General features: G+C 33.5%; 1 protein-coding gene across 15 annotated transcripts in view; it reads right to left on the bottom strand.

Moving 5' to 3' along the window:
* The window catches only part of ADGRL2 (adhesion G protein-coupled receptor L2), a 268,676-nt gene that overhangs the window by 126,565 nt on the left and 115,467 nt on the right, over window positions 1–26,644 (bottom strand). For all 15 annotated transcript variants that reach the window (XM_027575091.2, XM_027575093.2, XM_027575092.1 and 12 more), the window contains one exon: window positions 24,550–24,722. In XM_027575091.2, the coding sequence (XP_027430892.1) occupies window positions 24,550–24,622 (73 nt within the window). In that variant the 5' untranslated portion in view covers window positions 24,623–24,722. The remainder of the gene's footprint in view (window positions 1–24,549; window positions 24,723–26,644) is intronic.

Genomic DNA, 26,644 nt, shown 5'->3' with positions numbered 1-26,644 from the left:
TCCCATAAAATGGAGACCCCTTGCCTTTGTAAAATCTATACTGAATATTGTCTATGAGAAAGTATAATTATGACACTAAAAATTATATTCCGAACCTTCCAGTGTTTGCTTATTTCTCTCTGTGACTGAGTACTTACAAACTAGCATAGTTTTTATGTTATCTGATTTCATGGAAAGTTTTTTTCCCCCAAAACAAGGTCTGGTCTTTTTCATTTTTTCTTTTTAACAATAGTGTGACTAGAGAAGGAATCATTCATTTACTCATTCTTCCAAGTATTTATTTAGTAGTATCTTCTCTATGATATACACTGCTCTGGTTGCATGGGAGACATCAGTAGATGTGAAAAGTGATAGGTGCACCTGCCTGGTCAAAGAATAAAAGTGTTATGAAAAATTAATATCCTTTCTCTAGAGTTTATAAAAAGTAAATCCAGTCCAAAAAAAGGCTTACTCAGCTCTATTAATATAGTCATCTGCTCTGTTAATATAGTCATTTATTCATTCATTCATCTAGTCATTCATTCATTCACCAAATATTTGTTCATTTAAAACGTATTTGTTGTGCCTTGCCCTTTTCTGAGGTCTGGGAACCACATTGGAAAAAGACATGATCCCTGCCCTCCTAAAGCTAGAATAAAGCTAAGTAAAACTAGCTTTTAAACAAGATCTATTTATTACATGAAAAGACTATAGTTACCTTGTTACTATCAGAGAGGAATAGTGAAGTCCAGAGGAAGATAAAAAAAAATTGATAGGAGCTACTAGGTGGCTAAAAGAAAAGTTAAAAAATTAGTGACAAACTAAAAAGGAAGCAAGAGTTGCTAAAGGTGTTGGCTCATTATGGGTTAGTTCATGTTTTTTCTGGTGCATTTACCAACAGGGATAATGTAAAAACATGGTTAATCTATTCTAAAAAAAGTATCTACTTTTCAAAACTTAAGTTTTTTTCTCTCTCATCCACCTTAGATTCCTTTAAAAAAATTCCTTGATAATATTGTATGATGAGTACACATTATTAATTTTCTCTTAATTTACAAACTTTGCTAGTTTTAACTTCGGCAAGAGAAATAAAATTCCAGGATAAATAGAGGATTTCTTTGTTCACAAACTGCCTTCTGCTATACTCTATAATGACAAAACTGTACATAAACAGACTGATGTAAGACAAAAATAGTCTAAATTCTTTTATGACAAAATACCACATAATAGAATATATCCAAGGTCTAAACCAAACCCATTCATGGGTTTGTTGATAAAGAACAATAACAAAAGTTAAAAGGCATTTTTGAAGTGATACTGATAGAATCAATAAGATATAATATATAAATCAATGAAATTTATATTTCTCTGGTCAACAGTGCATAGCAACACCTTTAAACCAACATACAGAACTTGCCATGATATTCTAACATCTCTTATCAAATGGTAGATGAGTTTCTTAACTGATTTAACATTATTGAAAATATTAAAATCTTTGCAAAATTAACTATGGTAAAATACTTTATCATCCTATTAAAATGTCAGTGAAATGTGCACATGTTCTAAAATTAATGAGGATATGTAATGAAAATGAGTTAAGCAACTGGAAAACAGCTATATGCTTAAGAACAATCACCTATCACACGATAAAAGTGATAATATACAAAAAAATCAGAAAATCAATGAGTAAAAAGTATACTAAAGGCAAGCACGTTTTCAAAGTTAGAAAGAAATATATTGCTCCAGTAGACTTAACTTTATTTCAAAGTTTACAATCAGCATATATACTGGCCCCCTCCCAGTTAAATTTCTTAACTTTAGGTATTAGGAAATTTGGACCAGAGAAATTAACTAACTACATTCTGAGTTAGACCAAGAACCAAAATTTTGTATTCCTAGAAACTTTTTTTTCCCTAAAGCACCTTTTGTGTCATGTTACTATGGGACATTTTTCCAGCTAATACAGAGACCTAAGTAACTGAAACCATACAATATGTGACTATAAAATTGGCTAGAGGTAATATACACTTAACATGTTAATGTACACTAAAAAAAAGTCTAAAGTAAGAACATACTGTTTTGTTTTTTAAAATATAGAAAACGAAGTGTATGGGGCTCCAGGGTGGCTCAGTTAAGTGTCTGCCTTCAGTTCAGGTCATGATCCCAGGGTCCTGGGATCGAGCCCCACATCGGGCTCCCTGCTCAGCGAAGAGCCTGCTTTTCCTTCTCCCTCTGTGGCTCCCCCTGCTTGTGCTCTCTCCCTCTCTGTCAAATAAATAAATAAAATCTTTAAAAAAAAAAAGAAAAAGGAAAAGAAGTACTTTTTATTTTTTAATTTAAAAAAATTCACTAACAGATGTTGCAAGAAAACATCAGTTTGTTGAGATCAGGATTTCAAATCCTTTTTTTTCTTTCAAATCCTTTTTTTTCTTTCTAATTTTTTATGATGTCTTAATTTGCTTACAATTCAATAGTCATTAAAATAGTATATATTTTTTAAAGTCTTACCCAGTCCAAATGACCAAAAAACCACAAAAAAACAAAACAAAAAACCCATACACACACACAAACACACACAAAAGTGAGCATTTATTAAATAATATTTCAAAGAATTTTTAAATTATTTTTTTGGTCATTTTTACTTAAGAGAATTTCAAATCATGTAGAGGTTGAAGAATGAAACATTTAAAAAATACTACACAGTAGAAATAAAAGTAATACTGGTGAATTGACAAACGATTTAAACACAATTTCTTTCATAAATTTAAAGAACATTTATCCACAATCATATCACAATTAAAGTGGCAAATGTTTTAAAATCAAATGCTCAAATTATTAAAATATGCTCAAATTATTAAAATAAGATGCTCAAATTATTAAAATATTGTAAAACTCAGTCACTATAACTTCCTGTCTTAAACCGTGTCAGTTATTTACAACTTGTATTGGTAGTATCTTCTCAATCCCTCTCAATTATTATTAAAATATGAATGTTCATAGTTACTTAGATTCTGCACAATTAACTTCATAGAGGCACACAGCAAAACTATTCAATCAACATTTTCCAACGTTAGAAAAATAAATGATGATACACATTATATGACTATGAAGTCCATGGCATGTTAAAATAATAACTCTATAGCAAGCTGAAAATAAGCCATATCCAATAGAAAGTAAGCACTCTAAATTACAAACAGCACAATTACTCTTTATTACATGGGTGGGTGGTGTGTTTAAGGTGTGTACAGTTCATTTCATGTGTCTTTTAGGTTTTGTAAATGATTTTTCTTCATGTCTTTCTCCATTTGCTATCATTTTTCAAAGGGGGCTAAAATTTAACTGGCTCTCATCTAAGTAATCATCCTGAATTCTTATAATGTAGCAAGTAAAATGCTAACTCAAATACTGACCCTGTTGTAATTCAAGCTGAATCTCTAAAGAGGTGAGAACATGTTATGCTTCAAAAGACAGCAAAGATTAGGAAAATACTGTATTAGGTCTTAGCTCTAAATAGTTTCATAATACATTTGTTCTTCCCTTAAGAGAAAGTTTATGGGAACAGGTAAAATTCTTGGTTTCAGTTCTTCACAACACCAGCCACAAAAAAACTTGCACATAGTAAAAACTCAATAAATGTATCATTTGCTGAATGAAATGACAAATGATTCTATGAATAAACAGAGTCAACTGGTAGTAGTAATATTGGCTCAATGGCATTAGTTGTCCTAAATGTCATTAGGTCTGGCTTTCTCCCTTCTAACGTGTCATGTGTAGACTTTCAAATTTTCTGCATGAAGCCTCATTTAAACCAATACTGCTTGAACCTAGGAGAGTAACTGTAGGTTTCAATGGCTAGAACTAACTGCTTATACCTCAGAGAGTTAGAGTATTATAATATTTAACTTTCATCCTCCCTGATCCAGTTTCATCTCCATAAGTCCAAATGTAGTCAATCTTTATCTTTACATTTCCTTATTTCCCTAGTGCAGACTAACCGCTAATTTTAATTTTCCATTTAAGATCAAATGTTTTACCATTCCTATACATTTTCAAGGGCCACTTCTCAAAGTATTACAGTAAAGATTTAAATGACAGTTGTGAGAGTAAAGATTAACTACTATATAAGCACAAAAATAATTCTTCTAAGAGGTCTTATAAATGGTTGTATCAATGGTATATAGCCAATAATATTCTCTCTAAAGTCACAATATGGGTTTTAAAAATTGCATTCATTTATTCAATTACTTATTTAAATACTGTAATATACCAAGAACCCACAAATTTAAAATAAAAAAACAGTAGTACATTCAAATCACAATATAATCTTCCAATTGCATATTTATTGATTAGGAACAGACCCCTCTCTGCATATAAGCTATCAATGGATGGTGAATTTGAAAGAACTGCCACCAGAAGGAATCATCTGTGGGCTAATAGAGGCTTTTCTACTGATGTGTCAGCACAATGCCAAAATATGTAGTCAACGAAGTAAAAAAAATAAGCTAAGTAGGATGTCTGGCACCAGAGACAAAAAGCATATGTTGAATACCTACATCTTCCACTTTCTCAGTAGGCTTTCTGGTGTCAAACAGACCTAGCCTGAGTTTGAATAGTGCATGTACATTAATGAACCTTTTAAAAGTCATTTCCTTTTTATACATATGCATTGCTTAAAATACAAATGGCTTAATCGTAGGCACCACACTATATACATCTAGAAACATTCCAAAACTGAAAATGAAAGTGGATTTTTATTATTATGCAAATTAAAAATCATCAAGAAGTCATGTCACATAGTCCTGGTGGACAAATGAATCCCATCTCTGCATTTATTATTGATTTAATGCTGTCTAAGTCACCTATCTGTGCCTAAGTTTCCTCACATACAAAATTGAGAAAATAATACAAACCCCATAGAGCTGTTTAGAATATTATCCAGCACAATGAAGAAAAAGAATCTAGTGTAGTCTCTGATATCTAGAAGGGCAGCCATTGTCTTTAGATTTAAATTAGAAGCACAAATTAGAGAAATTAAGAACTAGTTGTCTCTATACTTAAAACTTTTCCAAACTTTACTCATATTTATTATTTAATTATTAAGGCAAGTTTCGTATTACATGATTATAAATTGTGAAATATTAAGACCCTAATAATATATTTTTAATTCTGGACGTATGCCTCACTTACACATTTGTCTAAGTCTGAGCTTACTATTATTATGCTTCTAACGGTAGCAACTGATGTAGGAAAGATGCTAGGGTTCAAAGCCGATGGCCAAGAAGGAATTCTTGAGACGTCTTTGGTGCAAAAAGGTGGTTTTATTAAAGCATGGGGACAGGACCCAGGGGCAGAGCTGTACTAGGGTCATGAGGAGTGACCCATTATTTACTTTCCAGTTGGGCGATGATTATGGATAGTGTAAGCCTCCCAGGTATTTTGAAAACAGGTTTCCAGGACCTTGAGGGACTAGCTATTGTTAGGAAAAGGTCATTTGTTACTGTTTAATTCAGTCATGAGACCCTTCAGATGTATTATCAGTGAGTCATATGCTTGGAGGGTAATTGCCAACACGTATTTTGGGGGAGAGAGATAAAGGAAGTTTCCAAAGGAATTTTTATATGTTAAAGTAGACTTATAGGATCCTGGGGTCGGGCCTTTGCCCTTAACAAGTATTAACGTCGAGGCAGCTAAGTTCCTAGAGGAATGTCACTTGGCCCGTTTCAAGGACTTGTCAATGGGCTGTAAGTAGTAAGGACATTTAATAATTTTTCTTCTGCCTTTGTTTCCCACATCAGCAACTTCATTAAACTGACCACACAAATTACCCATCAAATCCACTTCTTTTTATATTTCTCATCTTAGTGAATTCATGATCCAACGTGACTCCCCACATTCATCACTTACTATATCTAAATATTAATTGCCATTTTTGCCAGCACTGAGTTCATTTTAACTAAAAATGCTCCGCTTATAAGCACTGCCGAGAAGACAAAGCCAATCTGACTATGAGATCCTACTGGCAACCAGACACAGTTGATTGAAAAAGACGGTTCCTCAGTGCAGGGGCAGTTAGTTTGTAATCCCAACAGAAATGTATGACAAGACTTCATACAAAAGGAGTGAGGCCGTGGATTTCTCTCTTTCTCAAGGATCTCAATTAGGAAAACTGGGGCATTTCCAGAATTAAAAGAAAGAGCTAAAGCTGTCAAGGTGGAACAAGGCTGGGTGGAGTATACTAAAGTCATCCTAAAGATAAAACTGTGAGGGAGGAGCAATCATGGGTAAGGCAAAGGGGAAAAAAAGATAGCCAGCTGGTATCCTGGTATCTGGGAGAAGGGCAAGTGGATGCAAAGGGAAGCCACAACAAATAAAGTCCCCAAAACTGCTGCTCCTGATCTTAGATCGGTGCTGGATATGACCAGTTTCCTTATATCTTTCAGCCTCCACAGGACAACCTGGCAGTATGACTCCCCCTGAATCCCTGGGAGAGTCCAGTTTATTTTATTCCCAAACATCCATTAATTTCACATCCTTACCACCAATAAACCTGAATAAGTTACCCTATCCCTCATCAATGATTTACCAGAATCAACTCACGTTTTTATTTTACCTCTGAAATCTCATCTATTCATTCCTTTTTATCTAATCTCATTGCAATTTTTTTCCAGTCTCTCATTCTTTCTGGCCTAGATTACTGCAAAAGTCTTAAGAAAAAGGGTATAAATGGGCAGACAACAAGATGATGCCTACTCACAGGTATATTTCGTTTGCTACCCCCCACCATATTTGAATTTGTGTTTTGAGTTAGTTGCCAATGTTTCAAACTATGGAAATACATCATTCAAAATCAATTTCTGGGGTGCCTGGCTGGCTCAGTCAGAAGAGCTGAGACTCTTGATCTCAGGACATAGGTTTGAGCCCCACGATGGGTGTAGAGATTACTTAAAAATAAAATCTTAACAAAAAAATCAATTTCTAACTTCTATTGGGGAAAATAAATCGGATCAACTGACAACATACATTGAAAATAATCACTTGGAACTGAGTAGCTACTGTCTACTTTGGACAAGCATACATTTTTCCAGTTTTGTTTCATACTCTGCCTGCTTCACTTTTCTATGTTAATTGCCTGGCCCCACAGAAACTGGTTCAACATTCTCTATGCTTTCAGTAGTCAATCCCATCCAATGCAAATAAATGCTTCCAGAATAAAAATCTATAATCACCTTTGAAATTATGCAGTAATTATCCTGTCACTTACAAGATAAAACCCTAAACTCTTTAATATGACCTGTGCTATATTCTCCATCCAGTGCTATCTTTTGTCAGACACCTCCCCCCCACCCCCACCACCTTAAACATGCATTCAACCACCTACAATTCCCCACAGTTTTCAGTGGCAATGTTTTTGCACACTCTAGTCCCTCTCCTGGAATGCCTCATTCTTCTTCAGCTGCCCAGTTTTTACACATTCAGGTATCTCTGCCAAAAAGTGTTTCTTGACATATCCAGTTTCAGCTGGGTATGACACCTATGCACCGCTCCCTGGTTCCTTGTAGGTTTTGTACATTAATTACTGCTAAATTCAGTAAAGGCAAAAACCATGCCTACCACACAGCACAGTCCCAGCACTTGGCAAGTGTTCAATAATAACTGATGAAAAAATGATTTTTTAAACATCTCCTCTCTAAGCAACAACAGTTCTAAAAAGTAGGCATTTTCCCAACTTGACAGCAAATAACAAAATGCAGACTCAAGTTAAATACGTTGCACAAGTTCACACAGCTGGTAAGTTAAGAGTCAGAATCTGAACCAATGGACTTTACACCAAAACTTGCTGCCTTTGAATATATACCCTTTCTCACTCCCATGGGAAACTCTGGTGTAAATGTAATTTCACTACAGGATATGTCAGTGAAAGGAAACAGAGACCAAGTCAATACAAAAGATAATAATGTCTAATCCTAAATCAAAGCTGACAGGATAAATCCTGTGAAATGTTCAGCAGTATCACTGAAATGTGACTGGCTGTCAAAATGCCATGACAACTTTCACAGTCCTAGGCAAACTAGAGGAAACTTCATAAAATCTTCAGACTTTGAGCACTTAGCACTTCATTATCTTACCATAATGGAAAAATGATTAGAAAAAAAGAAAATGAAAAAGCAATCTACACTGGGGAAGAAAATTCAATGCCACAGGATAGACAAAAGATAGATCACAAACTCTTTCAGAAAAATGTTTACAACAGTCAAGAAAACACAATTAATAGAACTAATTAAAGGATAGTTTTGTGATTCAAGTTATTAAATTTCAAAAAAAGTAACACTATTATAAATGTTTCAAGCACAAATTAATTTGAGCAATACTCAGCAACAACTTGTGATATAAATTTATAAAGCATAAAAATTCTAAATTTTGTTTTCACAAACATCATAGTAATAAATTGCACAAGAATTTCTTTTAAAAAAGAAAAAAAATATATGTAGTAGTAAAGAGCAAAAAGTTTGAAGAAACAAAAAATCATCTTTAATACTCCTTTACTAATATTTGATTCGCCTTCATTTTTTACAATCTTTGAAAACTGCACTGCTTATCCACATAGGTTGCATATCAGTAAGTTTTTTTAAGAGACTCAAAATAAAGCCTAATTAAATGTTCTAGCATTCCTAAAAACACCAACCCCCACTTTTTTTGCCCGCACAGTATCTTAGGGCCAACAAAGTACTGACAACTATTGTTTTCAGTACATTAGAGAGTAAAACCCTTGAAAGCAATAATCTTTTTTACACAGATGGATATAGATGTTTTCAGTGTTCTGTATGGCATCTTCTTGCCACATAAGCACCTGCAGTCTTACATTGTCCTGCTAGGCATTCCTAAAAACACCTGGGCAAGCTGTTTACTAAAAAAACTAGACATTGGAAAAGATGAGGGATAATTAGCAAATAGAACTATTCCTGGCACTCTCTCGACATTAGTGCAGAATGGAGCTCCGAGCCGGCACCTGGTGAAGGGAACTGCTAGATGTGATAATTCCAATTTACACATTCAGCACAACATTCTGTCTGCCTGTCAATTTGAAACAGTTTCCTATTCAGTGATAACAGATACCCCAAAAGAATGCAGTGTCGAAATGCTGACATGAATTTTTTATGCACCAACTAGACCCTCTCTCCTCTGGACCAGCTACATCTGCCTTCTTCACTCTTGGAATGGATTGACAGTTGGGTACTTTTTTCAAGTATACCAACAACAAAAAACTGAAATTTATAGAGTAAATTTAAAGTATCAGATCTTCAGGCAGAATAAATACCAATAAAATGTCCTCAAGCACAGTTAAGAAAAATAATTTAATGAAGTTGTAAAAAATTCACTGTGTAAGTATACCTTAATTTATATAGTGCAGTATTATTGCTCAGCTGCCAAAAAACACGAAAGTACATATTTCTACTAAATACACAATGTACTAATTTTTTTTTTCTAAATTGATATAAAGAGAACAAAGGCAAGCAAGAAAGAGAGACAGAAACACAGACAGCATGGTAATCGAATATTTATCTGCAAATACCAAATAAAAAATAAAGAGAAATTTGAAACTAAATCCATGCAGGTTTATTTTCCAGATACTTTCACATGATCATAGTTTGAAAAATGACTATATAAAGATAATTAAGTCAAATGTTATATTCAGGAAATTATAAATTTTAGACTCTTTTTATCCCTTCCATATTTAAATGGCAAATACATGAACTATACGTATAAAGTACTACTATTTGTGTTTTTTTCCATATATATATATATACAGATAATATTCAAAAATATCTCTCCCCAAAATAAAGTATACCCTCTCCTTCCAGGTAGTCACCTGGATGATTATTCATTTGTTCTAATAACACAAGCACAAGCACAATAAAACACAGCTCAAGCATTTCTGGAACTCTCCTCTTATATCTGCTGTATGAAATGGCAACAGATTCTTTTCAATTATTTTCAGTGATGCCAAATGTTCATTTTAAGAATGAACTGACTGACTTGCTAAAATAAATATAAATCATGCCGAAATGAAGTTGATAAAATAATGCTTCGATCTGAGAGATACAATTATTGTTATAAAACAAGAGGTGGTAATGAACTATTAAATGTGACGCTCATAAACTAACACTCCTAAAACCTCAAATCAATCCTGAGCACGTCAATGAAAACTTAAGTTCTCTGAGCAAACCTTTTAATTACAAAGTATTTAAGGCTAGAATATTTAGAAGTCTAGAATAAAGTACTTTTTTAAATCATCAATCTAAGTAAAATACTTTCTTCTGCAAAAATAATTGATTATAAAAAATACTTCCTTTAGTTGCACTGTGTATTTACCTAACTCGAGAATCTGTCATTTTCCTACATTAGAGAGAAACAGGTAGACAGAAACAGACAGCATGTTAAATCAGACATCCATTTGCAAATGCTATTTAAATAAACAGAGAATAAGAAATTTTGGTAATGTGCAACATTGATGACCATAGCTAACACTGCTGTATAATACACAGGGAAGTTGTTAAGAGAGTAAATCCTAAGAGCTCTCATCAGAAGAAATATTTTTTTTCCTTTTTTCTTTTTCTTTTCTTTTCTTTTTAAAACTGTATCTATATGAGAAGATGGATGTTAGCTGAACCTATTGTGGTAATCATTTCACAATATATGGTAATCAAACCACCAAGCTGTACACCTTAAACTTATAAGTAATATATATCAATTATTTTTCAATAAAACTGGAAAAAAATTTAAAGAGAAATTTGAATGCCCGTATACATATGCACACACTCATATAAAGATATATATACACACACACATATATATGTGTATATTGTATACATATATAATTAAAAGGCATTTTATGAAGCTTTCCCCACCAAAGCCATCAATTCTAATATTATAAGCTGTAAACACTTTAATAATAAGTGATTAAGAACATATTAAACAAAATAGTAATAATTTTCAAATGTGATATATAAGTCTATGTAAAATATCATTATAATTAAACACCATTATTTATCATAAAAATAAAATTCCCTCCGTCTTAGAGCTAAGCTAAAATTAAGGAATTTTCTAATTACCAGAAGAAATTCACAAGCCAAGATCACAAGAATTTCCTAAATGACTACATTACTCATCATTTTTAAGCTGATGCCTTCATAATTACTTATCCTCCAAAGCATTTTCTCAAACTATCGAAAGCAAATGGCAATATCAGCTGAGTTCATCATTGGATTTCAAGAAAGAAGCTCTATCAGGGAACAGAAATCAACATTAGCTAACTTAGATGTAGGTTATTACCATCCAGATAATTTAAAGAACTATCAAAATCATGTACGAACTGAGGCTGCTGTCAGCAACTAGGGTTTGCTACCATTATGTCTGAAAGCATATTTAAACTCAGCTGTTAATCCCAAAGACTCCATTCCTGCAAACTACATACTATGCATACAGCTACGTTTGCTTTTGAAATTCACTAACTCATCACATTGTTTTCAGTGATAGTGAAATTGCTATACCATGAATGAAGTATATATTTAAACCACTGCTTTGGTACTAATACACCTTAAATGCATTTTGCATTTAATATTGCAAATATTTTTCTAAGCACCAGAGCACACTGAAAAATATAGAAATAAGTAAAACATTTTCCCTGACCTCAAGGAATTTACTAAAACATATAAAAGAGGTATAAGAGGTGACCAAAAAAAAAAAAAGCCTTAAGTGAACAAAGAAAACTAAAGTACCTACAAAACTGTTCTGTCCATTACTATAGCTACTAGCCACTTGTGGCTACTTTAATTTAAAATAATTAATATAAAATTACAATGTCGGGGCGCCTGGGTGGCTCAGTTGGTTAAGCGACTGCCTTTGGCTCAGGTCATGATCCTGGAGTCCGGAGATTGAGTCCTGCCTTGGGCTCCCTGCTCGGCAGGGAATCTGCTTCTCCTTCTGACCCTCCCCTCTCTCATGGTCTCTCTCTCTCTCTCATTCTCTCTCAAATAAATAAAATCTTAAAAAATAAATAAAATAAAATACAATTAAATTAACATGTATGTGTTCAATCACATTAGCCATAGTTGAAGTGCTCCATAACCTCTGAGGCTAGTGACTGACTGACTCTACTGGATTGCTGCTATGTAAATTCAAAGGATTCCTGTTTATATGAGAAAAAGCATCCTAAAGGTACTAGTTTTTGAAAAGTATCCTAAGGAACAAACAGGAACCAAACAGGTGGGAGGGTGGATTTCTTGGCATTTTTTTTTTCCTTCTTTTTTTTTGATTTAAATTCAACTAATTAACATATAATGTATTATTTGTTTCAGGGGTTACAGGTCTGTGATTCATCAGTCTTACATGATACCCTGGGCTCATTACAACACATACCCTCCCCAATGTCCATCACCCAGTTATCCCATGCCCTACCCCCTTCCCCTCCAGCAACCCTCAGTTTGTTTCCTAAGATTGAGCTTGGCATTGTTTTTAAGGGACACTTAGTAACAGCTTGGCTGGAGCAATGGGAAGAAAACCTCACTTTGGAATCAAAGTTCAGGTCCTTGAATTTTATGCTATGCCTTTTAGACTTGGTTTTACTCAGTGAAAAACTGCTCACAGAACTGACATCATTAAAGGAAATAATGCATATATAAGTATGTAAGGACAGTGATAAAGTGGGGAAAAGGGTCAGGAAGGAGCAAGAGGTCAAAGAGGAACGCAAAGGTGCTAAGAAGAAAGAGATCAGGACTGCCGGCTTGAACTTCGTTCACTGTATTAGACTAATATTAAACAGCTATAAGACTGTACTGAAATGTTACAGTTAAGCCTCAGAATGATCTATTGATACCTGCAAATGCTTCTTTTATACTTTGCTGCAGCACACAGATTAGTAAGGAACCAAAGTAGCATTCACCACAATCAGCCATGAAGTAAGTTTATTTGGTAAAGTTGTTCAAAATTCTGGTGGAATCTTGTAGGGTGGAGAAAGTGTATTTAGGAAGGGAGTGTTAAATATCAAGTTGTCTACTGACTGTAGCCCAGTGTCAACCATATTGTGTGTCCTTGTGTTTATGGGTATATAGCATTTTATATTTATAAATGAGTCTCTGATCTGTGTTCAACTGAAATGAATTCCAAACCACAGAAGTGCTAGTCACTCAAATTATTAATTTATAGTTCTCTTCTACAGTTATGCATTTGAAGCTGTCAAAAACCACGTATCAAGAATTATAAAGCAAACAGACATTGCTTACGAAGGTTTCCACCATGACAAATTTATCTTTAAGGTTTTACTACTTTACTAAAACACGTGATCTTAAGACACTTTTATATATTTATCAGTATCACAATGAAGTCAATTTTCCCAAAAGACCAAAATATTATTTAAAATTAAACTCAGTTCAATCTTTTTTTTTTTTTTTTTTTTTTTTTAAGCAAAAGTACTAGAAACATTTGTTTGGACCTTGTCAGAAGGGTTTCAATTTTACATCATTACGTTTTAACTTGCCTAATCAGTTGAACAAAAGTACTTTATGTAAAAGGATTCTTTTAGTTGCCTTAGCTACAAATCCCTGCAGGATACTATAATTGAAATCTACTCACGTAAGTTAGGAATAATTAGGACCCCAAATTAAGCCAAACACAAAGTTAATTCAAACAGTCAGCTGCTTGTCATTTAAATGGTTACGGAGTTTTATTGTTGCTTAACATTTCCGAATGCTTTTAAATGTACTTTGTTCTCCTAGTCTATATTTAGTATTTTAGTACAAATAGAAAAGGGATCAAGAAGCAAAGATTCACCAGCCTTTATTTAGATTGGAGTAACACCTATACCCAGTCTTTGTCACTGAAGGTTTTCCACACAATTTTCGCTATCAGTCAATTAACAACACGGATGAAAGAATGGAGTGACAGCTCTCAAAGGCAAGCTTTCTGGTAAATAAAGAGGGATCACAGAATGTACCCTGAGTGCCATTAATGCAGGAAAAGTAAGGGCTTTTGAAAGCTAACAAGGATAGTCTCTATTTGCCTAAACTCTAAAACAAAGGATTAAATGAACTTCCTGTTGTAAGCAAACAAAAGAAAAAGGATAATGTCTAAACCCCATACCTGAAGGAGGGGCTCCAAAGGCTTGCTTTCAACTATTTTAGTTGTGACTGCTAATCAGCGTGAACTGATAAACTAAATATAGTAGAAGTTAAAATTACTGTTTCACATTTCAGTTTTTCAGTGTTGTGGCAGTAAATCATTCTTAGCAATAGCTTGTACTTCCAAAGAGAAACTGATTTTTGAAAAAAATATATGCCTGTGGCTGTATAACTTCTCAAGATCACTTGAAACTTGCAGAGTTAGCTAATACTGTTTTTAATCTGCAATGGTAATGTTTAAAAAAAACTGAAATATAGGATTTTTTTAATCACAGCCATTAAGCTAAACAATGTTATACAATATATTTTAAACTACATCTTAAATATTCTGTATATCTGTATATCTGATTTACAGTATATCTGACAGCCTCACGAGGTAGGAAAATACACCATTGACCTCAGGCTAGGTATCAAGCTCTCCAGAAAGAAAAACGGACTGGCAGTTAAGTAGAGCTTGGCAGAGGGGTGAGCTCTGCAAACCTTTCTTAGTTTCTTCATCTATTAATTGAAAACTTCTATAACTACTAATCTCAAGTTGTGATACTAAGTCTATAATTCTTCAATTCTCCCAAAAAATAAAAACAAAAGTATTCTGACCCCTAAGGTAACTATGTAAAACTCTCTTTGTTTAAAACCTGCTATTTAGTTACTTTTCAGATGGCTTTAAAAAGCATCTAAAGAAGCTAATGAACTTCATGAAGAAATAAATGTAATTTGTGATTTGTATTACCATAAATTTAAAGTAAATCATATAAGTAATCGATCTTTCTCTCTGACAGGAAAAGTAGAAGGAGATTATGTCCACTACCAAAAATGAATAAAATCTTTGATTATGTATAATACTGCAAAGTAGAAAAATCATTAATCAACCTTAAGCAGATAAAATATCTTTAAGTTGTTTTTGATAACCAGTTTACATTCCAGTACGTCTATCTTCTACTCTCTTACGGGGCTAACATGTCAGGGTGTTAATATTGAAGTGAAAATGACAACAATTCTTAGTTTCTTTTTAAATTCATGGACTTTGAAAAATTAATAAAATATAAACTTTTTCCAAATAGGTTAAGAAAATATACAGCCTGCATTACATGATTTTATAATGTTACTTTAAGTAATAAACACATTTGTAGTAAAATTATATTAAAAATAATGTTTCCACATAGCACAGAATGAAAGTAGGACAAATCAATGGGGCAAAGAAGGCAGTATTAGGGAGAAAGGGTCAGGCTGCATTGTTACTGAGTGATCTTTAAAACAAATCATGAGATAAAAGGTCAATAGAAAGCATATAAAATTGGATTACAAGTGTAACAAAATATAAAAATGTTCAGTAACATTTCAAGATAGTTTAGTCCCTTTTTAAATAAAATAAATTACAAAACTGAAAGTGATATTTTTTCTGTATTTCACCTATGCTGTTAAGGTTAGAAACAAACCCTGATTTGCACTGGTAGAAATCACTGTCATGCAAAATCTGTTTTTCTAGACTAAACATTTTAATAACCAAAACTCCTGGATACAGATGTCCTCTCACAGACCAGCAACCTCAGCATCACCTGGGAGCTTATTAGAAATGCAGACTCTCGAGGCCGATCCTGGATCACTGAGTCAGAATCTACATTTTAACAAGATCCCCAAGTGATTTATGTGTGCGTTAAATTTTGAGGGGCATTGTTCTAAATAAACAAGAAGATTAAAAGCATCCAGCATGTCTGCCTTAGATTTCTTCTTCTCCCGAACACATCTCTTCCCTACTTTTCCTCTCCCTGGATCATAATACACATTCTCCTTTCCTAGATGAAGAGCCTTCCTGTCCTTGAACTGGATCCCATTTCTTTTCTGCCTGGAAAAAAATTCAGGTACCCAACCTATCTACTAAAAACAACTAAAAAAGAAAATTATAAAAAGTACTTTCCTTAAACAATGGAGTATACTGAAATACCACCTGTCTCCTTTACTTTACTTATTGAATCCCCTGCCACCACCACCTCCCCACAGCATTCTGCCCTGTAAAAGTGGTTCTCTTAAAATCCCAGACAGCTCTCTCCCTAGTACCCCCCAGCAACAACCCCAGTCATACTTTCTATTGTGTTTGACTAAGTTATGAAGTCCATAACTCATAAATATATTGCCTCTAATCAAAACCTGAATATTAGTTATGTCTACCACATGGTTTAGATTTTAATACCACAAAGGAAAAATAAAGAAGGGGAGAGAACTAATGATTAACACACACACACACACACACACACACACACACACACACACCCAAAGACATAGTAAAACAGTAGTAAGAAGCATTCTACAAATAACCGACAAAATGAATGAGAATTTTACTTAATCTCTTAGATTGCAACCCTATGCCAAACAAAACTCTGCTATCTCTGAATTCCTCTATTTTTTTCCCAGAAAATTTCTCGTGTTTCTTGACACTCCAGAATTCCTAAAATGCAAACTCTATTTTTACTATGAGGTATTTTAATTACTCTTGTCATGCTTTGTACTCGCTCTCTCTCACAAGAAATTCTCTCTTAAAAATAAAATTTATTAAACAGACTAGATACCAAAAAAAACCCAATCATTTAAGCAGAGAAGAGCACTATTACTGGAATCAGAACAGTTACATTTCATCCATAATTCAATCTGTATAGATAAAGTTGTGTTCATTTCTTTTTCTTTCTTTTTCTTATTGTTCATTATCCTTTTTTTATATGGGTAATGTCCCAATTTTATCTACTTTTGTTAGTTAAAATCTGATTCACACCAAAGATTTAATATTAGTTCACTTCATTTTAAATTAATTGAGAGCTGAGAGCTCTCACCTAATAAAGTTAACTCCTAATGGATTAAAAATTTAAATAAAAACATTTAAGAGTTACAGGGAAATGCAAGTGAATAAATATTTAACCAATCTCAAGATACAGACTTCTAAGATAAAAATAATGGAAGATCTCACAAAAGAAAATAGCAATACATCAAAAAGTAAGAAAAGAAGAAACAAAAGCAAATGAAGTAAAATGTTGATAATTGTTAAATCTTTGATTATTGTTATTTTATAAATTTCTATTTGAAATTTTCATTAAAAAATTTAAGCAGAAGGAAATGAATTAAGGCAAACAAATTATGTTTTTCACAATAAAAATGACAAAAGGATATTAGCAAAGAGCTTAAAAATAAGAAAAGCTAAACAGAAAAGTTGACAAAGGTAGTGCACAAAAAAATTCACATCAAAATTAGAACTAGACAATAAATAAATCCATGAAAACTAATTTTTTCCTCACAATTAGCCCCAAATTATAAATTTAACTTACAGATACCCTTTTTCTCATATCAAAGTGTCAATTCCTCTAAAAATTTAACATCAATGCTGATAAAGTATGTAAGATTGATATTTCCACACACTGTAAATAAAAATGAACAGTGGTATAATCATTCAGAAAAAACAGTTTGGAAGATGTCCACATGCGATCAGAATTTTAGAATTCCAGTCTCAGGAAATAGCCAGATATGAAGGAAAAGATTTACATAGATATTTATTTTACTTATACTTGAAAGAAATTAAGTTCAAATGGCCAAAGAGTACAGACAGAGGATTATATCATTTTTGACATATAAATGATAAATTACCATGCAGGTGTTAAAATCCATTATCTAAATATATAATGACATGGTAATATAAGTTATGACAATATAAATGAAAAATCAGAATATAAAAGTTTATGGAAATGAACCTAATTTTGTTTCACACATCATAATTTTGTTTCATCCATAATATCAAGCATGTTGGTGGGGCACCTGGGTGGCTCAATAGATTAAGCCATCTGCCTTGGGTTGAGGTCATGATCCCAGGGTTCTAGGATCAATCCCCACATCGGACTCCCTGCTCAACCGGGAGCCTGCTTCTCCCTCTCCCTCTTCCCCTCCCCCGGCTCATTCTCTCTCTCTCTCTCTCTCTCTCTCTCTCTCTCTCTCTCTCTCTCTCTCTCTCTCTCGCACATGCACGCGCTTTCCCTCAAATAAATAAATAAAATCTTTAAAAGAAATCAGGTATGTTGGGAAAAGAAAAAAATGTGCTGTGGTTATATCAAGATCCTACAATTATGAACAGTTTTAAATGCTTATTTCAACTTCCTAATTTTTTATCTTTTCTCATGAGAAGGTATTACATTCAAAATCAGAAGGGGGGAAAAGTACTTTTAAGAAAAAAAAAAAAAGCCCTCCAAGCAAGAATAATGGCAGACATAAAAGTCAAACCCAGCAGAGTCCCATGCTGATAAGGAGGATTATAAATGTTGTTTGTGCTTCCTGAAGCTCTGATACGGAATTCCCTTCTCAGCCTTACATTTTAGCCAAGAGATCCCAGGGCCAGCACTAGGTATTCTCCTGGAATCACTTCTGTCAAGCTGACAAAAGGAGTTCAAGAATAGGGTTGAAAGATGTCATGAGATATTCACTAATCCACATTGATGTCTAATACATGTAGACCGCACGGCTGTCATATGTCATTCTCTGTCATGCAGGAGGTGAAAAGAAAATAAAGAGTACCATAGGGTACTAAGCATATGTTTCAGGAAAACACTCCCTTAGTAATGTGGCAGATAAATCGGTTCTTGGAGACATACCAGTTCTACATTAATACTCAGAAGTGCTCAATCATTTGTATTATCATATTCTCTAATACCACAACCTAAGTATATAACATATAAAAAAGTGAAAAGGTGTATTAATTCAGAAAATGAAGCAAAAGATTCATCAAAACTGAAATTACTCAGTAAGGAGTAATGAACACAAATACTGTTTGGCAAAATTAAGATGATTTACATGCTTCCTATGCTTTTAATTAAGCATTACCTTTAATGACACTATTCTTTCAAAAACTATAACAACTGTGATAAATTCCTAATATGGATATAAAATCAATACTTCAAATATTTACTCTTATATGGACAAGTTCTTAACCTCTTTACTTTTAGCAAAGTATTATTTCAATAACAACAGATCTATTTATTTAGCATGTGACACAGTCTTTTCTGTCAGAAAACGGAGGCTTGTAAAAACTGAACAGCCAAGCAGTACAATGTTCTTGAGGTCCGCTGGGTGGCTGTTGTATGTGACACACTGATTTATAACACTTTTCCACCAGCAACAGACCTACCTGTGAACCAACATAGACTGTGGATAAACAAACCTTTTCTAACACTGAAAAAGAACAAAAGAGCATGGAATAAGGTAGAGAGTGGGAAGAAAAGTGGGAAGAAAGTGGGAAATCAAGCACTGGAATTTAAACTCCAATGTATGAAATATGGCATATTTTGACAGTGAATATTGGTACATGAGATGACAAATGTATATTCTAAACTAACTTTTTAGGGGCGCCTGGGTGGCTCAGTCATTAAGCGTCTGCCTTTGGCTCAGGTCATGATCCCAGGGTCCTGGGATCAAGCCCTGCATCAGGCTCCCTGCTCGGCGGGAAGCCTGCTTCTCCCGCTCCCACTCCCCCTGCTTGTGTTCCCTCTCTCGCTGTCTCTCTCTCTGTCAAATAAAATCTTTAAAAAAATAGTACAAAAACTAATGATGTAATATATGGTGATTAACATAATAATAAAAAATAAAAATTAAAAAAATAAATAAAAAATAGTAATAAACTGACTTTTTAAAAGATGCTAGTGTCTCCTAGTAAGTTTAGTCTTATTTTTTTCAATTTTGAGTCATATTCTGAACAAATAAACCTTATTCTTAAATCCTGATAGTAATACAATAATGCATTTGGTTTTTACAAGATGCAACATTCTATAATTTGTAAATGGCATTAATATTTATATTTTTAAAACTGAATTACATCACTACCTATGCAGAGGAAAGCTGCTGCAATCAAATTACATTACAGTCATATAATACAATAAAGTGTCCTAAGAGCAATATAGTTGGGTACTTTCTCAAGGAGTCAAATCACACTGATCTGCACTAAATGTATAAACAAAATCATTATTTAAAAAAATGCATTGTTTTAAACCAATGTTAATTTACATAATTTGTGAATTTAAAAAATAAGGTGACATTTGCTATGCAGCCAACACAGATATGCTGTACGATTCCTATTAATTTAATGGGAATTGTGACTCCCATTAATAGGAGTCATACGGCCAAATTGCCACATACCTTGCTAAAAATTTACTTCCTAGCTTTCAACTAATCAAAAATATACTGAAATGAACAAAAGTAGTCAATTTTGCTAGACTGGGAAATCTCAAGTCCCTACAGTAAGTCAATTCAGCATTTTCATAGCAACGGCCATGTAGTTATTCCCAACAAGAAAAAGAACAAGGTTATCACAATGAAGAGACAAATTGAAGCAAGGGTTTAGGAGCTCTGAAAATATAACATTTACTCTTTACAGAAAATATGTCCTGTTTTTTACAATCTGGAGCCAAGTTTTCCATTTTTTTTTTCTTCTCAATACACTGTCGAGAAAGAGTGGGAAAAAAATCCCTTTTTAGAGCCTAAAATTATGACCAAGAAGCCTGATCAGGGGTTACAAAAAGCCATATGAAAAGATACAGATAGTAACTCCTAGTAATCAACTGGTTACTCTTCCTGGATCACAGTGAATTAAATCATAATTTCTTTTCAAAAACACTTTCAAAAAAGTTACTTTATATCCATATCCACTCATCTCTACACCTCACCTCAAACACCCCCACATATACAATACTACAATGGTTAAGTGTGATGCTGAGGGACATCCACATCATCCCCCAAATCTGTCAGAAATGCAAGGCTTGGGCCCCATCCCAGACCTTCTAGGTGATTCTGGTGCTTTTAAGTACCACTACAGTACTTTATTTCATACCATGCTGTTCTCCATTGATTTTTTTTTTTATCTCCACCACCATGCTCACCACTGCCTTTTTTTTTTAAGATTTTTATTTATTTATTGAGAGAGAGAGAGAGAGAATGGTAGAGAGCATGAGAGGGAGGGAGGTCAGAGGGAGAAGCGGGCTCCCTGCGATGCGGGACTCAATCCTGGGACTCCAGGATCATGACCTGAGCTGAAGGCAGACGCTTAACGACTGAGCCACCCAGGCGCCCCTATAACATTTTTTTTAAAAATAAGAATAAACAACAATGTAATTTGAACTAATTAACTAAAATTTTGACTATTGAAATCTAATTAAATACTCACTGCATAAAGAATTCAACCTGAAACCCATTTTAAAACCGACTTTGCTGAAGAACAGCTATTATTTTAACTTGTCACTTGAGCAAGCCTTCACATGTCTGACTTATGCTTGCCAGGGCTCCATTATATAGCATAATTTAATTCTCTAGGACACAAAAATTCAATTTACTTTCCTACTTACTGATACATGATTCCACAGTGGTTACTCTACCCATAAAAACTGGCCAAAAGAATCAAAGCACACCAGTTTCTCAACAAAACTGATTTTTGAAGGGTCTGAGATTAGTTCTGTAGGAATAAAATCAATTCTAAGAAAAACTTACAAAATATTTTGAAAGTCTGATCTTTCATAATCATTTTTTATTTGGAAATTCTAAAAGCAATTTTCAAAAATACACAGGGGAAAAGAGACTCTAAGAATAAATAAAACATTGTTCTTGTTTTGCAAAAACAAGTAAATTTAAGGGGTGAGATTTGATTGTTCAATACGAGTAGACAGAGTAAGAGATAAAGGGAAAGAAGCTAATTCTAACAATTAAAACTTTATATAATTAGATTTTACTGTGGTAAAAACTTAAAAAAATGTTTAGTAGTTTGCTCTTTACTGTGTACACAAAACATGACATATTTAATGTTCCTCTGAACATAAAACAAGTAAGTCCTTGCAAATGTGGAAATTTACCTCTCATGTGTATAGATGTAAAATAACTCCAAAATTATGTTTGGCCTTTATAATAATATACTAAAGTGAAACACTAATGTAAAAAGGAGGGAAAATAAAAGCTCTGAAAAAGGCAAGTCAATCACTAAATACACAGGCTTGTTCCGTTTTGTTTTGATCTTAATTAGCTACTATTACTTAAAATCCACATTTGATTTCTACTGAAAAGTCAGAAGGCTGGCAAAACAAGTCTAAATGCTGGCGTGGCAATCATGGGTCCTCTGGCAAGCATTTCCCTGCCTACTGCAGACCTTGACTGGCCTGCTGCATTGAAGTTACTTGGCCTGCTTGGCCCCAGTAGGTACCTGCGGTTTCTGACCCTGCACAAGGCCATGAGCTCCTCAAGAGCAGGAACTGTGCCTTATGCATTTCAGAATCCTAAGCACCTGGCTCAACACTCAATAAATGAGAAAGGAAGAACCTACCTAGGAAACTTTATCTAAATTATACCTATAAGAATCCAGACACTAATACAAAAAGTGCTCATCTCTGTAAGATTTGAAAAGGTAACCACCATGTAGGGGCTCTGAAGAAACTTAACGGCTGAATGGTTGAATTTCTAACTCCTTTCCTGTGTTCTCATACCTAACTTTGATTGCTTTTCTCTATAGGTGTTCACAGAACATTATCTGCTTTCTGGCAATAAAGGACTATCATGTCTTGTAAAACTTTTCTAAGACAAAAAACCATGTGAGCTGGATCAGTATTCTAACAGTTTGCATGAACTGTGACTACTCTCACAGAGAGCAATGTGATTCCTCCCAGGTTCTTTTTACCCGTAGGAGGCAACTGCTTCAAAAGCAACACCCCCTGGCCTGATGCGCCAAAAATGAAATTTCTCTTAACGGCAGATATGAATCCTGACCTGATAGGTGACACTAGAAATAAAACTGCAGTATCTCATGAAAAAGTCTCTGTTTGCTAGCCGCCCCCCGCTGAGTTAAGCTACTGTGCCAGCAAAGTAGTCTCTCTTGATTGGAAATTTTTTCATTATGTGGACTAATGAGCCATTGGTCCACACCTGGAATCTTTTTTAAGTGTATAAAAACATTCAAACATAACAGCAGGAATTCAGTTAGTTTCCCCCCCCCAAAAAAAACCAGATGCAAAATTATAGACTATACACAAGATTTTCATAACAATCTAAGCCAGAGATTCATATTCTTAAACTCAGTTTCTGCTTGTTTATCATTATGGTACTATTCATTCAGACATATTACATTTTACTGTTAGATTTGATGTATCTCTCAATTCTGATGCGAAGAGCACTATCTTCTAAAAATAGAGTATTAACCCATTTGTAACTTTCAAGCTTGACTTAAATCCAAGTGAACATTATTTACTTTCTGAATACAGAATTTGTTTTAAAATATTTCTAAATTTGTCATTTATTTGAATTATATTATCAAGTTATGTCAATATATTGAAAGTAGGGGGCTGGGGAGGCAAGAAGAAAATGATGAAATATGATTTTGGAATAGCAATTCAAATAAAATTCAGCAAAATTAAAATGTTAACACTGAAGCTTATTACAAAGATGTTTAAACTTCTATTAGTTGACAGCTGCCTTTCTCCTCCACCTACAATTTTATTAATAGGTTCAAATAGGACCACTTAAAAATACATATAAAACCAATTTAAAAATTCTAAAATATTTTCTTCAAGAATATTTAATTGGGACAAATAAAATCCATGCATTTCTCAGAGATTTTTGTATTCTTCACAGATTTTACAAGATTAATATAGTTTCACGCTGAATACATAACTACCACTATCAAGTAGCTATGAAATTAACATATCTTAGCTCCATATTAACTTCTGACCTGCTCTATAAAAAGCACTTGAAAGGGTGTTATTTTCACATGGAAATAATATGTAAGACTAAAGAAATAACAGATACCAAGAAATCCATACAGTAATTAGTAAATGATGGTTCCGATTATTTCATTAAGCCTCAAAAGTGTATTTAACTTCTTTAAAAGTCAGGTCCATCTCCCAAAAGAGATAAATAACATTCAAAAGGAAGCACTACAAAAAAAAAAAAAAAAACCCAAAATTTCCAGAAGATATGAAAAAACTTTCTTTAGGAGTTTTAGAACCAAACTATGACTCCACTTAAGAAGCAAACAAACTAAAGATGAAGTAAAAAAAGTGACATGAAATACTCTCAATTTTACTGGAATAAGTTTAGTCGATAAGTGTAAAATATATACCAAAGCAAAGATTTCATTTACTTCTTTCAGGATTATTAACAATAATATTTTACAGATTTATGTGAAACATAAATTCAGACTTCTAGCACTTTCTTCCATACAATAGCTGTGTGTAGTGAAAATAAATTCAGCCACCAAAAAAAGAATGTGACATTCGGGAAATCTTTTTAACAGCTAATTTTTAAAATAAAACTCATTCTAGCCACTTCTACATACAGAAGGTTGCATAGTTTAAACTAAATTCACCCAGATTTGAAAAATAAAATTTAAATTGAATCTTACCTTCTGTATTCGGTAAGAAGCTGATTATAATGACAAACCACAGACTTCGCATTCTGCAACCAGAAGACACCATTATTGATTCCTTTAAATATTTTCTTTGTATTCCTTAATGAATCTAGTTATAAATGCCCAGCTTCATCGAACCCAGCAGTCTGCATCATTGATCCTCATATCTGAAAAACAAACAAATCCATCATTTACTCTTATGGTTCTGTTACGTCACAAAAAAATGCAAAAGTAGTAACAAGTGTCTCTCTCCCTCCATGCCTCCCTCTATCTCCTAAATATAAAAAAAATAAATGGTATATATTTTGATTCTATATCCAATATGGGAGCTGCTCCTACATACTGGATATCTGAGCCTTAAAGAATATAAAGAAAACGATCAAAGCTCAAAAAACACTTATAGATAACCATACATATGAATTCATAGAACAGCTATATAAATCCCTAATGATTTTTTTCTTTGAAAAGCTTAGGAAGTCATTCTAGAACAACACATCTGTCTCTCTATGCCACATATCAGTCTTGTTATCAAATTACTAGCTTTGGTCTATATTGCCTCTAAAAAAATTTATAAATACATATACTTTTTTTGTTTGTTTCTAGTGATGGTAACAGCAATATTATCTACTATTTTATCCTGTTATCTTGCAGGACAGATTAGAGATATAATTAAGCAGTTTATTTTTCTACACAAGGATGTACAATTTTTAACACATGGGTGTACATTAATATAATAATGTACATTTATATAATAATGGCTTTCCCAAAACACCACATTCCTAAACACTACATATCAAATTGCTATAGTTATTCATAGAGGGAGCAGTTTAATAAAGGGCCTCTTAACTATTTCATTTTAAAGTTTTAGATTTTCATTTTTTTTTTTTTTACAGCAAAGTATAACTTAGTAAGATTAAACCTATATTCTTGAGCAGGTTGGTCCATCCACTAGACCCAAATAAAAACCCCAAGACCATGATGATTGTATCTCCAAGGTTGTAACACTATTTTTCTAAAAACTGGCAGAGGGGTAAAGAATATAAAACCTGGAACCAACTTTAATTCTGACTAGCCCTTAAGAATCCGGTTCTTCAACTGGAGAGGATACAAAAACTTCAGGAGCATGACTTAATCAGAATTTCTCAGTTCCTAGGACATAAGACCAGGTTATTTGCTAGGTTCTACTGAAGTGTTTCACTTCCTAGGTTAACATGAGGAATCAGAGTAAATACTAGCCTTACAATACACATAAAATGCAGACAGTTCTCAAATACATCCAGCCTCCTGGTCTAGCCTTGAGGGTAGAAAAACTACAAAATTTTCCTCTAAAGGGATATCTTAACAGTTTCTTCATATTAACTTCCTGTAATTTTCTTCTAAATAATATTCTTACCAAGTTCTCTCAATCTACCCTTAAACTGCTGCAGGTAAAGAGTTCTTAAAGTGGGGCCATGGGGGGGATATCTCTCATTCTGAAGTTGTATCTATAAAAAAGGAACTCATAATTTAGATGCTGTCATGAAAGCATAAAGAAAATTTAGAAAACTTTTCCTAAATAACTCTGAAGTTCTCTCTTTCACATTATCTGAGCTACTCTGCATTTGCTACATGCTTCATGTATCATATATGATTCTATTATCAGTTTACTATATTCTATTATCAGTTCACAATGATGTAACTTCAATGGAAAAGCAGTCAGATTCTAAATAGTTTGGAACACTTACCGCCCTACAAAGTCACTGTCTTGCTTCACTGACAACCACACCAAAAAGAATGTAAAAAAATTAATCTGAAGCTATTATCTAGTGTTTAAATATAAAGATCCACAAAATCACAGATGAAACTAGCAAGGTATTTCCGTAATAAGCAGTTTGTTTTATCAAGCCTATAGTTTCAGGATAAAACTGCTTCTCTATACATCCCTCCATGACCCAGAACAGCCCAATTTTTTTAGGTCTCTTTGAAACTACTGAAGACATTTAGGTACCATGATGAAGGGGTCAGAAATGGTATTACCCAATTCTAAGAACACTTCGGATGATTCTATGCCTAAAGAAATAAGATAAAATAAAGGAAAGAACAAACTTCC

Source organism: Zalophus californianus, chromosome 4 (assembly GCF_009762305.2).
Source record: "Zalophus californianus isolate mZalCal1 chromosome 4, mZalCal1.pri.v2, whole genome shotgun sequence".
NCBI lineage: Eukaryota > Metazoa > Chordata > Mammalia > Carnivora > Otariidae > Zalophus > Zalophus californianus.
The sequence above is the reverse complement of the archived record's forward strand: the minus strand, read 5'-3'. Positions and strand labels throughout refer to the sequence as shown.